Consider the following 18,874-nt stretch of genomic DNA (forward strand, 5'->3'; position numbering starts at 1 on the left):
ATAAAAATCAGCAGGTGTTTCAACAACTGAAGGCTTTACTTTCCAAAAGAAGAAAACATGTTAAAACACTTTAAAGTGTTCAAGTGTACCTCTGCACATGTATAGAAAGGATGTAACCAGTTGCTTCTGAATAATATAAAATAGATGCTTGTTTTAAAGTTCAAATAGGTGGTAGTGAAAACAGCACACACACACATACACACACAAACGCACACACTAATTATATTTATATATATATATATATATATTAGATCTTTATTTTAGTGGCCTCGATAGTTCAACAAACGGTGTCCCTTTCACTTTGCAAACTACATATTCGATGATCATGATACCCAATTTTTGCTAAGAAATATGAGAATGCGAATATAGAAGTGTCTTTCTGCTTGGAGTTGGATATATTTTCAGAGAAAAAAAATTAAATGCCTCTAAAACATACTTTCCAACCCCAAATATGTTTAAATTTACAAAGACTTATTGTAAGAATTAATTTGGATTTGTTTTTTGACATACTCCTCTGAAAACTGCATAGCCAAGTACTATGCAACCCATGTAAATTGACCCTGCTATTTTACATAGCATAGCCTCTGGATAGCTTTTATCACTTGCCCAGATGGTGTTTGGCCTATGTATTTTAGTGGAATGGTTTATTTTCTCCTTGATAGGTTTCAAATGCACAAGAAAACATTATACCCGTCTATCTGCATTTGAGTAGAATACAAACTGACTTAATAGATAAACATTCTGTGTGAAAGTAAATAGCCTTAAAGTATACTGCCTTCACATTCCATTGATCAGCTCAGTCAGCAAAGTTTTCCATATTGTCACTAATGTTCTAAATATTTTGGAAAGAAGCATGCCAGAAGTGTGGAGTATTTCCATTTGTGTTACATATAAGGTCATTATGAATTACCTCTTGGATTTCTATTGATCTTTCTACTGAAGTAGTTTCCTTCACTTCCTTTCCATCCCTGTAGGAAATGTTATTGCAGTTGTGAGGAAGGGAATTAGGGGCAGTTAAGTGGACTGGCTCAGTCTCCTGGCCAGACAGCAAGGGATTTGGACTGGCTTATTATCTTACCTTCATTAGTAGCCTTCTCCAAATTTTTAGCAGTCAAAAAAAGGCCAGGAGGATGAAGCCTGATTACTCAGTTGTACTATCACTGATGGTACCCCAGCTCCAAAATGGATGGTCAGAAAAGAGCTCATTATTAGATTGGTCTATTGAAGAGCTCAAGATGCTGCCGCCATGCAGAATCAAAGAATCATAGGAGAGCACTGCACTCTTACTCAAAGGTCAGCCTTATTTCTTCCAACACATCTTCATTTCTTCAACTTGCCCCATTTCCTAAGGGATCAAATCCTATAATTTGTGAGGCTAAAGGGAAAAACCACACACAACTCCAGCTTCTTCTAAATACATAGATTTTTGAATTTTTAAGTCACTTAAAGCTAAAAGCCAATGTGCATGACTTCAATTTTCCACTTCACAAATGAGTGTAAAACACCATAGTGCAGTCATATATTTGGTATTAAGTCTCACTAGCCACAAAAAAATGTGGGTCAATACTGGATTTTCCAAAGTTGTCTAAATAAGACTGAGTTTGTCAAAACTTGCCAGATGCTTTCAAGTGAACACAGCATGTTGGCGGAAATGAAATGCAATGTCTGAAAGAAAATAGGTCAGCACGGTGCAAAAGTAAACTTGTCAGAGAGATCAATATGGACCTACAAGTTAATGGGGATATTAGAATTTCCTTACGACGAGGGATGCACAGGGTAGACCCAGAACACGATTGTAGTGTTGAAAAGCAAAGGACATACTTAGGTATTTGTTTTTTGTATCCTTAATGAAAGGCACCACTTTTTAAAATGGAATATTTTATATATAAGCACAGTTTTAATTGACAGAATATCATAGTAAATTAAATTCTGGTTCACTTGCTCAGTTTTTAGCAACACAAAAAATAAAAAGGGGGAGTGATGATCAAGTATCATACAATTTCAGAAAGATCACAAAATCCCTCGCTAGCTTTTTCTGTGAAGCATTTCAGAGAGTTTGACACTGTGGATAAGAGCAGTAAAAATTTTCAAAGAAAAAAAATAACAGAAAGACCTTTCTTGGGGCTTCTCATTGCATTTATTTAAATCTTTTTTAAAAATGTACATTACTTATTGAATACATAAAATGCCAGTGCTTTGCCACAGTTCTGTTACTGCATCTCTAAACTTAAAAAGGAGCAGGGTCGGGGTGGAGGGTGGGCAGAAACAGGACATACATTCAATAAGCCAGGCTGTTCTGCTTATGCACGGCCAGTGGCTTTAGGGAGCTACAGCCTGCATAGTGACTGTTCAGAGGCATTGCCTAACATCAGCCAGCTATCAATGAGAAGTTGCACATAAAGCATTAAAAGGTATAAAGAACAGCTGCATGGGGAACAGGAGAGAAATGGAAAATTAAGAAAAATGCCACAAATGCCAAGAGAGGGGTGCACTGGGCTGAGGGGGAAGTCGGCAAAAGACTGTTGCTTTTGGAAACCAGATTTCACGGGGAAAGGGAAAGATGGGGGCAACCCAAGCAACGTATTTGGCAAGCTATATTGCAGGATGTGTGTGTGTGTGTGTGTGTCCACTTCCAATTTTCTACTTCACTTTCTGAGAGAAATGTAACAAAACTGAGGTAGAAATAAACACAGGAGCACTGCAGCCCAGATTTCAAAATGAGAAGCAAAACTGCACTGACAAGAGTGGACTCGCAGAGGGGAGGAAATACAGAGGTTCTTTGTGGATCTATAGCAGTTGGGTGGTTGGTTGGTTTCCGCTTTGATTTATTTGTGTGTTTGTTTTGGTTGCTATCCTCTGCATTCTATCAAACAGCACGGCAAGCCTGTAAGCTAGTTGAGTGAATAGAATGACACAATTCCCAGCAGTTTTGAGAGAACTTGCAAACCACCACCGCCACCATCATCGCCTACGCAGTCAAGGGCAGTTCTAGTTTTCAGGTACTGTGACTTTTCAGGGTCCCCAAGAGGCCTTGTGGCTGACTGTCCCAGACACTAACACAAACTGAATAAGTAGCTTTCCGTTAACCAGTGTAGCTTTTAAGAACATCTTCACTTAATTATCAAGGAGCAATGTACTAAGAACTCTTGCAGTTATTGACATGAAGAATTATTCTGCTCTGGTTAATTTCCCATCCTTCGTAAAAGAACTATTCTTTTTTTTTTTTCTCAATCCCTCCATTTCTACTTTAAATTGTAAATATTCAACTGTATCACACTTCAGTATTTCTCTGGATACATTCAAAGTAATTTTTCTTGCTATCTTCCAATTGTTGAGGTAAACATACATTTTAATATAAAGTAACACCGAAGCCTATCCCATTACTCTCAGAAGTACATAGTGCTTTCAACACATTCCTTTGAGGTACTGTACAAATCACAATCACTTTCCTGAGTTTTTGCAGACAAGAACATTAAAAGAAATGAACTGCAGAAATTAAGGTCCAGATTACCGTTACCCTGTTTTACCTGTTCTTAGCTTAATACTGCAGAACAGACAGGATTGAGGAATACTGTTGCTCTTAAAATGGCAAAAATCTGGTTTTCTGTCATAACACAACCGTTCATCTCTTTAGTCCAATAATGTTTGAAGTTAAAGCTCTTTATATTAGCACATGCCACCAATGTAATTGTGAGGCAAACAAAAAATAAAGCACCACTCCAGGCACTTGACAGCAACTAAATCTCGAGAACAGCAGAATGGAATCAACACACGAGGTTCATGTCCTTCTGAAATCAACACACTTGCACCTTGCTCCTTGGTGAGTGTTGTCTAGCTTGAACCGAACTGAGCATCCGCATGTAATTTCTGTCATCTGGGGTTTTTCAAATCAGAAGCTCTTATGTGATGCACATTTCCTCCAAATCTACCCTGACGCTAAAGATGCAACTTAATTGTCATCTTCCCCCGAACCCTTTGCAATTTAAACACTACTGGAAAGGGCCTCTATTCCCTATGTAGTGGGTTTTATGTGTGTGTGCCAACATTCACCACATTTTTTTTTTTTTTTGTCAAAGGAGTTATCACTGACTGCAACCAAACATTTTGTTCCATTCAACATACATATCAAGCTCTTTTTGAGATATGCTAGGCTGAATCTTGCAGAAAGCATTTTCAAAGTCTTGATACGTAACGGGCCTCAGCTGGCTGGGCATAATGGCTGAGAGGTCTGTGGCTGGCATGGCATGGAGGGGGCCCACCGCTGCTTCCTGACACAAATGAGCCACGTCTAGTCCAGAAAAGCCTTCTGTGCGCTGGACGAGCAGTGCAAACTCCTTGTCATTGAGACAGTAATTGTGCTGTGAGAGCAGTTGTACTATTATCTGGTGCCTCGCTGTGCTGTCAGGAAGTGGGATTAAAAGTCGTTTCATGAAGTACCTCCGAAGGGATTCATCTATTTCTTCTGGTTTACTCGTGGCACAAATGACTACGATTTGGTCCTCAGCTGAAGTTAGTACAGTGTCCAGCTGCATCAGAAATTCGGTTCGCATCCGACTGACTGGACTGTGTTCCTCACTCACTTGGGAGGAGAGAAGCATGTCAATGTCACTAACGAAAATCACGGAGGGCTGGCGACACCTGGCCACGAGAAAAGAGGCATGGATCATTTTCTCTGCTTCTCCTAACCACTTGGCGACTAGTCCAGAACCAGCAATTTTGAAAAACGTGGCCCCCAGCTGACTAGCTATGCATCTGCCCAGCAATGTTTTGCCTGTCCCCCGAGGTCCAAATAAAAGGATGCTCCGAGGTAAGGCCGTCAGTCCACTGAATGCATCTGACCTCAGCACTGGCCATAAAACCTCCTCCTTAATGACAGCCTTCACCAGGTCGAGGCCAGCAATGTCATTCCAGTCTACTGGAGGTCCTTGGGTGATGATCTCATTGGTTACCAGGTCAATGAGGTGCGTGTCAGTGTTCTTCAGTTGCTCGTCCACAGAGTGGTTGGATGAGGTAGCTGCACGGAGTCCAGGGCCTTGCATTGGGTGAGAGAGGAGCTGCCTGTGCTCGTCCCCATGCTCACTCATGACTGGCGATGTGTACTTCCCAAAGGATTCACTGGATCTTGATCCCAATGAATTTTTAGCAGTACTGTAGGAAGGAGGGGTCAGAGCCCTACTGGACTGGCTGCTGAATTTCCTTTGCTGTTCAGAGGACATTAGCTGCTTTGTTGGCTTAAATGCTAAGGATGATGTTTCAGCACTTCTGTCAAAGCCATTCCCCCGATTTGTGTTTGCAATGCTGTTGTCGGGCATTCTGTACATAGGACTCTGTGTAGATCTCTGTTGGCCATAGCTGTAATTTCCATAACTGGAGTCCATATCTCCTTGCCCTGCCATGTAGAAAGCTTTCCTTTTGAGAGAACTTGCCGAACTGTTTGTCAGAGCCGAGGGTGCAATGGGTGTCAAACCATGGCCCTGGTAGGTGTAGCCAGGAACGGTGGTGGGGGGCAGGGGGGTGGGAGCAGGAATTCCTGAAGGCAGGTACGCTGAAGGGGGTGGCGGTGCACCCCCAGGGCTGTACCCAGACCCCACGGCAGTCTGAGGAGGATAGCTAGCAGAGGGATAGCTGTAACTGGAGAGATTAGAAGTCCCATTGTAGCCTGGGACCAGAGCTGGTGGTGGAGGAGGTGGTGGCGGTGGCTGCAGGAGCCCAGAGCTATGCAAAGGAGATGGATGAGGTGAAGGAAGTGCAGGTGCTGGCTGGCTACTATAACTAGAATGCAAATATGATCCGTTGTATCCTGGGGCATATTCCTGAGATGGGAGCCCTGCATGAAGACTAGGTACAGTGTGGCTTCCACAGGTACTACTTGAATAACTAGGTTCTGCCAGGTTGCTGGCCACCCCAGGAGAGCTCCCTATACTTGCAGAGACATCTGCTGGAGGGAGGGCTGAACTGACTCCAGCTTTGCTGGCAGCGATGACATCTGGGACACAGTTCATAGGATAAACAGCTTCTGAATTCAAGGAAGGCTGCCAGGGTTCGCTTTCAGTTTTCCGACCGTTCACGAGGCCTGATGGTGCATCTGAATAGTTGCTGAGTACAGGTCGGTCCACAGGACCTTCCAAAATACCAGAATACTTCTCTGCATACTTTTTTAGTAGGTTGGATGCAGTCAGAGCAGATATGTCATCATTCGCCCAGGCGTACTGATAGGTGCGCTGCAAATGACCTCTGTAGGCTTCAACTTTGTGGGCAGGGGACCGCGTGGTCGAGGTGATGTCAAAGTGCTGTTCTGGCCACTGGGCATGCTCAGGCGTCCACTGCATCTTCAAGCCTAAGGATTTTGGGGGGAGGGGGGAGGGAAAGTTAATTTACTCAGAGATTCACCAGAACTCTTAAAGCTCTCTCCCACAACTTCTTTTGTTACCTAATCCATTAATGATATCTATATTATAAAGGATTGCTACAGTTTAGAATATGTATTCTGATTTCTATAATATATATTCTTTACATGATGGACTAAATTTCAGCTCTGAGTACAAAGTAAACTGAAGTTTAAGTAAATTATCCCTATGGAAGACTGGATTTTTTTTTCATTTTTAAGTTACATGCAAATATGTTTCTTTCAGCACCAGCAAGTTACTTGCTGTACACACACACGCACATATATATGTACACACACATTCCTGTCAAACTGGACTTCAATCACAGGTTTTTAGAATATCACGCATTTTAAATATCTCACATGTGATGGCATTAGCATGTACAATATCTAGCTATTCTGTCTTCTCCCATCACAGTTTCTGTTTTCTATTTTAACCAATATAGAAATGAGACACAGCTGACAGATCACATCTAGGATACCTCTCTTATTTGGTACTGAACACCTAGTTAGCACAGTATAATGCTCCCTGCGCAGAACAATATGACACAGACATAGCAGGTCATTCCATAATCCAACTCTCATCTAAAGTGGTCCACGACAGTTTCAAATCTGCTTCGTGGAGTGCAGCAAAGCAATCTCCCAGGCAGCGCTCCATCGCTTTCATCGCACAAAGCCTACAACTCGGTATGAATTACAACTGGCTCCTTTCTGCCTCTCAGTTCTGTTGTTGAGTCTCTGAAAAAAAAAAACAAGCATCACTTGTCTGTGGGCCTTCTAGCGTTCTTCGCTGACAATCCCCCCTCCCCAAAGATCCTCCAGGGTACAGAGGGAGAGAGACAGAGGCTGAGAAAGGAGGAAACAGAGGTACAAGGGAAGATGAGCCTGGAGACAGCATCTGGATTCTAACTCTACATTTCTACATGAAAAGTGCACCCAGAGAAAGAGATTGTATGAGTACTTCTATCATGTATTTGATTACCAGTCGAAGCAAGGCGACCATGTAGCAAACTACACAACAAATATTCTTTCATTTAAGGGAAAATATTAAGCAGGTAGAATCAGAGAATCATTTGAATTTTAAATGTAAAGGAGCCCATAGAAATGGTCTTATTTCCCAGATTAAGGAACCAAGGCTTGAAAAAACTTAGAACGTACCCTTGAGGTCTCACAGTTAGTTACAGAAGAGGACTGGAATCCTGCCCTCCTATTTCCCAGTGCTGGCTCATCCCATTCGAATCTCAGCTTCGTTCAAATACTTGCTCCTATGGTACAGCTATATTAAGCAGGCTGCCTTAATCTCTTTTGTATTACCCAAAGTGAATTTTGCAAACTGTCTTGTGCCCTCTGGCAGAGATTCCTTGATAAGGAGGAGGCCTGGTCTAAATGAAGCATCTGTGGTACCAGTTCCCTTCTGAATTAACCTAGCCTATTCTGACAGCTTCTACCCCTTTCTGCTTTTCTCCCCCAGCCCCCGTCGCTCTTCACTGCCTCACTTTGGCTTCTGACATGGCCAGCATAGACTCACTGAGCTAAACTGAACACAACACACAGTTTGGTAACAGAATGGCATGTTGATTCCCTTCTGACTCCCTCTTCCTTGTTTGCAAAACCACTGCACCAGACACTGGAAGTTAATTAGCAGGATGATGCTGTGCTAATTGTGTTAATTTACAAGGTTTTAGTCAAAGAGAATCATGCCAGGGCTGGCACTGCTGTCATGCTTCCGACTTAATGATTAAGAAATACTGAAAACAAGGTGGGAAGGATTGCAGTAATTACACAATAAATGAATAAAGCAACAGGATTCATTTGCAAATATATTTTACTGCAGTTGTACTCATTTGCATTTGGATTTTTAAAAAGGATCCATGTAGATATTCATTTGCAAATCACCAACGCAGTTAAATTAAGTCTGAATGCTGCAGAGGGTAACTCAATCAACTTCCACATGTGTGTAGATTTTAGGAAAAACATTGGAGACCTCACTTCTCTTGTGTGTGTACCGGATTCTTCATTTTTCCTTTACACAGCACAAGTCTTCAATATTTCTGATTTAAGAACTTTCTATGCTTTGAAATAATCTAATCAAATTGAAAAAGATTGTAAATGTTCACAAAGTACAGCTAGCATCATTTCACTGAGATAAACTCTGGGAGTGACTTCTAGGAAGAACTAAAATGAAATCCTTAATTGTTTCTGCTTTCTCAATCATTATTTTTTAAGGGGGAGGAAAACACACCGCAAAATGGGTGAAATGACTGAAACCACACTTAAAGGGGAAAAGATGCAATTTTAATGAAGCAGCATTTCAGGAATCATACTTTCATTAAATTCAACTGGAAATTATTAAGAGCAAATCACCAGGAACCAATCGCAAGTAATCAGTATCTAAATTCTTCTAGTGTCATGGGATTTACTTCAAGCCTTATAAAAGGAGAGAATATTAATGTGACTGTAATGTAGAACTGTCTAAAAGACCTATAAATTCATTAATCCTGTAAATTATTTCCAGAGAACTTCTATTAGGATTTTTTTTTTCTTTAAAAGGTATCAAAACAGAGAATAGAGAAAATAAACACATATGCTATGAGTTGAAATTTGATTAGGCAGCTAAAGGAGGAACATGTGAATAAATGTCTTGAAGCAAAGGCTAAGAAAATAACTTAGAAGTCATGGGCAATGGATTTATCACAACATGCCTTCTCACACACACACAAGTTAAAGGAATTTATCACAACATGCACGCATACACACACACAACTTAAAGGATATGGCTTCCTTTCAGTTAGCTGAACTGAGCCACTGTTGGCATAAGTTAACAAACACAATTTAAAAAAGCCCCTTCAACAAAAACGAAACTACTTTGATTTTTTTTAAAGTGGGAGGTGGGTACCTTCCATCTGCACAAGCTTAAATAACATTTTTTTGTAAACTGTTCACTTATAAGGAAAATGTAAAATAATTTTAATAAGCTATAATCACCATGAAAGACAGAAATATACAGTTTAAATAAAACAGATTTTGCCTGCTTTCTCAGGGAATATCTGCATACTTTAACTCTAGCAAAGCTAATTAAATTTTGTGAGATTTTGATTTCATCTGAAATTAGGCAAAGATCCTATCTATCAAAATTATTTGTTTGGAACAGTTACTGGATATACCAGTGCCTTTTGATTCTCATGCTATTTTGGATGTGCTTACCAAAATATTTGAAAATTTTTTTAAATTGATGCATATTAACTAACAAAAACCTTAGCAGGACTGCAAAAAGCAAGATTGGGTTTTGATTAATCTTAAGGCAACAGAATTGTTCACATGCTCTGAAACATGAGAATTTATGCAGTGTTTTGAAATCATCAAGGTTATTTGTCAGCACAAGTTGACAGTCAATGATAAACTCGGAATATGAGTAGGAGCTGAAGAAGCCAGTGCTGAAGAGACTGCACTAGCCTTGGGAGCATTAGACACCTTTGCATTGGTCTCATACTAACTGAAGTAATACCAAACTTGTTTTGTTGTTGTCATTGCTGTTCTGTTTATGAGTGGTGATGTTTTGATGTGAAATTGAAGGAAAATACAAAATTTCCTTGGACAGGAGAAGCATGCCCCGATTGCATTGCTGTAATGTGTAAATGCAGTAAACTCATGTCACTTAAATGAGATGGGTTTTAAAAACAGCTTTTATATGCTTCCCTTTACAATAGGAAGAGACAAATCCTAGAGATGATACTGTTTAACATTATTAGAACAATAGTCCCCAACTGCTATGTGGCAATAGCCTAATAGATTCAGTACAATTCAGAAAACATAAGAAAAAGAGTTCTTCAAGAAAACTGAAGGATTGTTCCAAAATATCACTTTTTATTTTTGGAAGGATCAGAAAATTCTTAGCACAGGTGGCACATTTCACAATGTGATGTCTATAAAATATGCAATTTAATAGAAAATTGCTCTTGAGATTTGTTAACATACATGTCACATGAGTATGCCAGTTACTGCAGTACAATGACTGAATGTTGTCTTACTGTTATAGAATGAATTTATGCACATATAAGTGAACATGTCTATTTTTTCCATATAACTGGATGCCTCGGATAACATCTGTCATTCTCATCACTGCTGACCATTTTATAACGTGGGTTTAATTACTTCACAGGTACTGCCTTGTCACTTTCCTTCTTTCATTCTGCTATTTAACTAGTTTTGGAACTAAACAACTGTAGCATACTCTGAAGTTCCGCCACAGCTTCAAAGTTTTAAAGAAACCATTCTACAGAAAAAAAAAAAATAAAATGGAGGGTATAAAAATAACCTTCAGAATGGAAGGAAACTGGAAATAAAAGACTAGGTCTTCTAGAATCTATTTTTAGCCCATATTCCTGGAAATATTAGAGGCGCTCACTCCCCCACCTTCACCACATGTATGCTATGCAACAGCTCATCAGGCCCAAAAAACCTCTTTTCTGTAATGTTCCCATGGGGTAATTCTGGCTGCTAGGGACTCTGCCCTCATTTGTAGGTTTTCTCCGACTTCCTCAGGGCAGGGACCTGAGGCAAACACCTGCAGGCATGGCAGGGTTTGCTTGCTCCAGGATGTCTACATAGCTCTCTCAGAAGTCTGCACTACTGTGTCTCTGAAATTTTCTTTATTTTTAAAAATGTAATACAATAGTTAGCAAGATTCAATCTAGAAAAATAATCACTGCTAGACCAAATACAACAAAATAATTAAAATGGTTTCCCATCCCTCTGCCTAATAATGCAGCAAAACCATCGTCTCTTAGGTCAGGAGTGGCAGAACTCACACACACAGCATTCACAATTTCAAGCAGAGAACAGCAAAGTCAATGGCTAAAAATGCAGGTTTATGCAAGAAACAGCCTTCTGAGGGAGGGACTCCAAACCTCCTAGTACTGAAAACTGTCTTTGGAATATCTGCCTATCTTTATTCTGCAAGGGAAGTGACAATCAACTGAAATGTTTCAGCAGATGAAGCAGCATTGTCCTTTTGTCTATTCTGTGCATTCTCATAAACAAGAGGGCGACACAGCACATCTAGTATTACTTGCACTAACCCATTGGGTCTGGAAGCTTTCTCAGTCCATTTCCTGATAATGCCTTGCCTTAGAATATGACATCCGATCTAAAAGAAACAATAGGAGAAAAAGTGAAGGGAGGAAGCACTGAAATAATCTGTTTAATCTATCTAATTTGGTTTCATCTTTAGAGCCAAAATTGCAAGTCCTTTATGAGTTGAATGTGAGAGAGGGCCCACTCGGTGCAAAGCTTTGAGGATCAATGCTAACTACCTGAACCAAGGAAGTCTTTTCTCTCTCTCTCTTTTTTTTAACGTGGTGATGAAACCTTTTCAGCTTTCTATCTCCTTCATAATTTTACTTCCTAATTCTCTCAAATTAAAGTCCTTGGTTTTAGAGATTAATGGAATTTTGAAATGACCTATTCCCATCTAGAAAGACTCACTGTCGTTTTGGTATTTCACTTTCTATGGTGTCCTGTGCATTTGGCTATTTTATATACAATGATATTTTACAGAGTCATTAATAGATTGCTGGGGTAGAAACGGGCTGTAGAGACATAAAGACGTTCTAGAATTCTGTTTGAAGAGTAAAATGCCAGGCTTGAGAAAGTGACCACTGACACTGCTTATGTCATCACTTACTTATAATCTTGTTAAGATGCTTACACCCATCATGCTCACTTTTTCCATCTACAAAATGTGGAAAATAATGTATCATTAACTTTATAGTACTGCTCTTAAAGTTTACCTAAAGTCATAATATTCTGTGAAAGTATTAAGCTTTTCCAACTGTGAGTTGTTATATCTTACTATTTTGAAAAAGAAGTGGACCGAACACAAAACAAACAACAATGGCTATGCAGAGAAAAGTAAACCACTTCCAGAATTTATAAATCAGCTTTTCTTCAACTTGAGACTAAAAAGGAAATTCTCCAGTGGGAATATTGTTTATAAGAGAGGTATAGGGGCTGGCGCTCTGGCGTAGTGGATAAAGCCTCCACCTGCAGTGCCGGCATCTCATATGGGCGCCAGTTCAAGTCCCAGCTGCTCTATTTCCAATCCAGCTCTCCGCTGTGGCCTGGGAAAGCAGTAGAAGATGGCCTAAATCCATGGGCCCCTGCACCCACATAGAGACCCGGAGAAGCTCCTGGCTCCTGGCTTTGGATCAGGACAGCTTCGGCCCTTGCGGCCATTTGGGGAGTGAACCAGTGGATGGAAGACCTCGCTCTCTGTCTCTACCTCTCTCTCGCTCTCTCTCACTCTCTTTCTCTCTCTCTGCCTCTCCTTCTTTCTCTCTGTGTAACTCTGACTTTCAAATAAATAAATGGATAAATCTTAAAAAAGGTATAAAAATTCTTTCATAGCAAAATACAGAGCATGATCTCCTTAATCAAAAGTTGTCCAAGATTCAAAATGTTTCTGCAGTATTTCATTTATTCTTTTTTTAAAAAAACAATTTTATTTCATTTGAGAGTTAGAATTACAGACAGTGAAAGGGAGAGACAGAGAGAAAGATCTTCCTTCCATTGGTTCACTCTTCAAATGGCTGCAACAACTGGAGCTGCGCTGATCCAAAGCCAGGAGCCAGGAGCTTCTTCCAGGTCTCCCATGCGGGTGCAGGGGCCCAAGGACTTTGGCCATCTTCTACTGCTTTCCCAGGCCATGGTAGAGAGCTGGACTGGAAGAGGGGCAGCCGAGACTAGAACCGGTGCCCATATGGGATGTCGGCGCCGCAGGCGGATGATTAACCTATTGCGCCACTGTGCTGGCTCCTTCATTTATTCTTATTGTTACCTATGACTCATCATTTTAAAGACCAAAACTAGGAAGTGGAATACTTTTAGACTAAAAATAAATTGAGAATAATCTCAAAATTTGCATTCTCAAAATAGGATATTCTAATCATATAACTTAATACTGTCAAATGATTTTTCTTTATTAAGTCACATTTTCACACATCAAGACACATTTTGTGGCAAATTCTCTCCCCACCCCATTTTACCTTATTTGCATAAAGCAATCCTTTTTTACCAATCACGAAGGCATTTCTGGCTCAATGACCCTCACTAAGTACAGTTCAGATCCCTCACCCTGCTACAGAGAACTGCAACCTGAGGACCTGAGGGCAGCATAGAGCCTCCAACCGTGTGTTGTTTGGCCAGGGTCTTAAAAACCAGTCAACTTTATTAAAAAAAAAATCCCATTTTTAAGACAAGCTAAAAGATTTTGCAACACTTCATTCTTGCCTGGCAACAGTTGGCTGATGTTCCAAGGACCAACTCCCTCTTTGGACACAGCATACGTTTGCTACTTTGTCATGTTCCCACTCTCTATTACAACATCAGGTACTTTTGTTCCGTCAGGTCACAGAGGCATTTGAATTGATGATTTCACTCTGAAGCTTCAGGCTACAATTTTTTCATTTAATTGCATTTTCTTGCAAACTGGCGAGTCTATTGCTCTACAACTTCAAATGTAGTCAGTTTCAGGAGAAAGATTTTCCAAGCACCACTTTTTAATAATCAGAGCACCAGTAAAATACCTAAGTTTTTTGTTGATTCAAATGATGAACAATGGTGTCTTTTAAGAAACTGGTCCCAGACAGCTGCTATTTCAGTTTGCCACTTTGCTCTTGAATGGCCTGATATCTTTTCATGCTATTTTCCATATGACCATCTCCACCACTGCTAATCTGTTTCTTTGAACATGTTAGAGATTCTATACCACAAACCAAAGCTTCATTTATTAGTAAGGAATCTCCTATTTGTCAATTACATGAGCTTTAGTACAACTTGTCTGAGAGCCTGTCTAAGCTACTTCAAAGTTCTGATTATTATTTCTGAGAGAAAGCTGTTGAGTAGACCATTTGTGGGTAAGTGACAGATCTTGGCCTATGTGCCATAACATTAGCCTTATTATGAGCCTGTGTTCAGGAACCAATGTGGTGGTGCAGTGGGTTAAGCCACCACCTGCGATGCTGGCATTCTATATGAGTGCCAGTTTGAATCCTGGCTGCTCCACTTCTGGTCCAGCTCCATGCTAATGTGCCTGGGAAAGCTGCTGAAGATGGCCCAAAGACAGGCTCCCACCATGGCAGAATGAACCAGCAGATGGATGATCTCTCTCTGCCTTTCCTGCTTTCTCTATAACTCTGCCTTTCAAAGAAGTAAATAAATCTTAAGAACAAAAGAGCCTGTGTTCAATGTTATGGGCACCATTGTATGATACCCTGACCCTAAAATTAAACTTGTGGGTAGCTTATGGTCTGAATCAGGTTCCTTAACATATATTACATCTTACTAATAGAAAGAAAATACTCACCACAACATGACCAAATGTAAAGAGGACAATTTTGCCAATATTTCATACTGAGCATGAAACTTGGTGTGCATGGGCCTGACTAGTTATTATTTTTAATATTCAAGACCTATATAAGAAGATGGCTTGCATTTGTGAGGTTGAATGCATAAGCAGCTATGCAAAAGAAATTACACTGATGAAAGGAATATCACATTTAAACCACTGAGATTATATTCAATATGTGATCGGGATCAGATCGCTTAAAGCAATCCAAGAAACCATCACCATAATTCAAATAAGTACTTTTTTTTCCACTGGGGACTTTACAATTTCTAATACTTAAATCAAAGTATACAAGTGAACATATAATCATGTCCATACACAAATATATATAGTTTAACATGATAGATTTACATTTTTTCTTGGGAGGGTATATTTTTAAAGTTTCTTGTAAACATTTTTAAATAATCTAAAATCAATTGAAAATCAGGGTCCAAGACTCCTACTATGAGTAATTCAAAAGAATGCTTGGCCGTGCCCCTTTTCATACATGCAGGTTAAAATACACAACTGACTCATACTCTGCATCTTAGTATTTAGTGTCAGGTGTCATCAACCATTGCTAGGGAAAGGGGTCTAAGGTGAGAGGACTGGCTGCCCCATACTGAAGCAAATGTTGTTTTCTTTATGCTACCTTTGTGAATTTTAGGCAATTTATAATCAGTTTACAGACTGCTTCCAAGTTAACCTTTAAAGTTGTTACTTTATGGCCTTTCATTTCTCATGCTGTCTATTCCATGTTTCCATATATGGTTTTCAATCCATTAAGACTCTCCCCTTCCCCCAAGTCTTTTTTGTCATACAAAGATCATCAGGACATACCACAAATGTCCATGGGGACTGCCAGGGCTAATGAATATGTATGTTCTATGTCACAACAGAGCACTCTACTTTTCTGCAGGATCAACCCTCTTATGTGTGTAAATAACAGGTGAGCAACAGCATGCAGGGATAAATGGGGTTAACACAACCTGAGAGCCTCATGCTGGATTCATAGTATCCGGCTGTATGATTGATTCAGAAAAACAAATTCAATGCCAAAGGATTGTGCAATTCCTAAGGGGTTTCAATTTTTATTTTTAAAAGGCTTTACAGAGCATCATCTCCAAACTCTGAGATTATTCCAGTTGATGGTCAAGATACTCTTTTTGCCACTAAAAATATATTTGCACTTTTAATTAACACAAGCCAAGCATACTACCAACCTTGAATTATGACAGGGCAGGTTTACTTGTTCAGTCACAATCCTAAAATGTTCTAGTAACCATTATTTGCAAATACAACTATTGGTAAATATTTGTTGTGGGCTTTCTAGTTCATGTATCTGAATGCAAAGCTCAATTTATTTATATTGCCCAACACAGCTAGTTGACATGGGTCAATAATGAAATGCAGATTTTCCAGAACTCCGCAGCCTTGTATAAAATGAAATTTGCATTCATCCTCTTTTCGGGATTCCTCTGGAACCTTATTCTAAAAAGGCAGCTTACGTAAAGCAAAACAGTTAGATAAGGCTACTTCAGTGAGACTGAGAGCTCCCTCACGTAATTAGACAAAGGGACAAGCATATTATTTACTTTTCAAGCACACAACTCTTCAACCTTTCTCCTTAGAATTCTTTGCTTTAGGTGACTCTAAAAATGTGCACAACCTAGACAAAATTTGCTTAGGTTATTTATGCATCTTTCTCTTTTTAGCAATTTGTACATTAATTTTTAATGTAATAGCAAAATAGTGTCTTGGACTTTGAAAAAAATATTCCATAGCCAGGGCTCGGTGACATAGTGCATTAATTCACTGTCCTTCACTCCTGGGACCTGTGTATAATTTAGACCAGCCTGAAGAAAATAACTTTGATCTGAAGGCAGTGGAAAAAGCTACATATGAAATGAGTTTTGGTAGGTTTAGCGTTGTTTCTTTCATATAAGATGACGTATGAAGACAAACTGCTTTAGAATACAACCAACAGAGGCCAGGATTATCAGTGCAGAAGCTCTGAGCAGTAACAGTAGTTTCATCACTTCTATGTTCTCGACACCCTGAGCACCATCTATAATTGGGATGCAGGGACTTCCTGATAAATGAACATTGCAGAAGTGCAGTGGGAATGACAGTCCAGTCGTTAGCGCTGTTGGCTTTCATTTGTAAAAACAAACATTGCTGTATGATGAGGCAGAAGCAGAAAAGGGGATCAGTGTCTTCAGAGGAAGCAGCTCTTCCTGGCCCAGAAGGCGTGGACAACAATCCAAACCAAATGTTAGTAGAGAGACCTCAGTAAAGAATGTGCTTCTTCAGATCCCACTTAGATTTCATTCTACATGACAATACGTACAACTTCTGCTATTGTCGTGGACAATGCCAGTATGTTTAAAAAAAGTAAAACACCAAAGTTGAGGTTTTGACTGAATTGAATAAAATGATTGATCCAGGTTTATATGAATTAACAACATGAAATTCAGATCCTCTTTCTTTTGCTTGTAAAACCATTCCAATTATCTTCTATTATAAATAAGCCAGCTCACATTGTCTCTAATGTAGCAGTTAAAAAAGTTGCTAGGGCCAGTGTTGTGGTGTAGCAGGTAAAACTGCCTCCCGCAATGCTGGCATGCCATATGGTGACAGTTCATGTCCCGGCTGATCCAACACCCTACTAATGGCCTGGGAAATGCACTGGAAGAAGGCCCAAGTATTTCGGCCCCTGCCACCCCCATGGGAGACCCGGATGAAACTCCTGGCTTCAGCCTGGATGAGCCCTGGCCATTGCAGACATCTCAGTAATGAATCAGCAGTTAGAAGATCTCTTTCTTTGTCTCTCCCTCTCTGTAACTCTGAATTCTAAATAAATAAATATATATTTTTTAAAATTATAGATAAATGTTTTTAAAAGAATATTTTTTAAAAAATTAGCAAATACAGGCTGGTGCCGCGGCTCAGTAGGCTAATCCTCCACCTAGCGGCGCCAGCACACCGGGTTCTAGTCCCGGTCGGGGCACCGATCCTGTCCCGGTTGCCCCTCTTCCAGGCCAGCTCTCTGCTGTGGCCAGGGAGTGCAGTGGAGGATGGCCCAAGTTCTTGGGCCCTGCACCCCATGGGAGACCAGAATAAGCACCTGGCTCCTGCCATCGGATCAGCGCGGTGCGCTGGCCGCAACGCGCCTACCGCAGCGGCCATTGGAGGGTGAACCAACAGCAAAAAGGAAGACCTTTCTCTCTGTCTCCCTCTACTGTCCACTCTGCCTGTCAAAAAAAGAAAATTAGCAAATACAAGCCCCTAAACATAGAAGTATTTATCATTATCAAGAATACAAGGAACCAGTATGGTTGTAACACAGTGAACAAGGAGGGAAATGTTGGGAGATAAGAACAGTGGGAACCATAATATTTTGTGTCTTCTCAACCCCGAGCCACCATTACTCTGTCTTTCAAATAAATAAAACTTTTAAAAACATTTCTTCAAAGATTTATTCACTTATCCAAAAGGCAGAGTTACAGACAGGGAAAGAGGGAACAGTCTTCCATCTGCTGGTTTTCTCCCTGAATCCCCACCACATCCATGGCTGGGCCAGGACGAGGCCGGAAACCTGCAACTCCATCAAGATCTCCCATGTGGGTGGCAGGAGCCCAAGAACTTGGCCCATCTTTTGCTGCTTTTCCTAGATGCATTGGCAGGGAACTGGGCATTAAGTAGAGCACCTAGGACACAAACTGGTGCTCATATGACAGTTAGCATCACAGGCAGCAACTTAAACCACTGCAAAAACAATTCCATCACCAATAAATAAAACTTCTAAATGAAAGATCTCTGTGAGTGAGATCCCAGTGGAAAGGACGGGCCATCAAAGAAGGAGGTTCCTTTCTCTGATGGCAGGAGAGAACTTCCACTTTGACTATGACCTTGTCTAAATAAGATTGATGTCTGTGAACTCAAAAGGCTTCCATAGCCTTGGCAACTCATGACAAGAGCCTAGGGAGATTACTGACACCATAAACAAGAGTGTCAATTTGTTAAGTCAACAACAGGAGTCACTGTGCACTTACTCCTCATGTAGGATCTCTATCCTTAATGTGTTGTCGAATGTGAATTAATGC

The 18,874-nt window shown here is 40.3% G+C and overlaps 1 protein-coding gene across 4 annotated transcripts in view; it reads right to left on the reverse strand.

Annotated features, from left to right (window-relative positions):
- Positions 1-18,874, reverse strand: part of FIGN (fidgetin, microtubule severing factor) — a 146,646-nt gene that overhangs the window by 9,994 nt on the left and 117,778 nt on the right. For 2 of the 4 annotated variants that reach the window (XM_062187487.1, XM_062187473.1), the window contains one exon: positions 1-6,337. This exon is cut by the window's left edge and continues 2,754 nt beyond it. The exons of 1 other annotated variant lie outside the window; for it this stretch is intronic. In XM_062187487.1, the coding sequence (XP_062043471.1) occupies positions 4,083-6,329 (2,247 nt within the window). In that variant the 5' untranslated portion in view covers positions 6,330-6,337 and the 3' untranslated portion in view covers positions 1-4,082. Of the gene's footprint in view, positions 6,338-11,463; positions 11,532-18,874 lie in introns of all 4 variants that reach the window. One more of the 4 variants, XM_062187479.1, reaches the window with a different exon arrangement.

Source organism: Lepus europaeus, chromosome 1 (genome assembly GCF_033115175.1).
Source record: "Lepus europaeus isolate LE1 chromosome 1, mLepTim1.pri, whole genome shotgun sequence".
NCBI classification, from domain to species: Eukaryota; Metazoa; Chordata; class Mammalia; order Lagomorpha; family Leporidae; genus Lepus; species Lepus europaeus.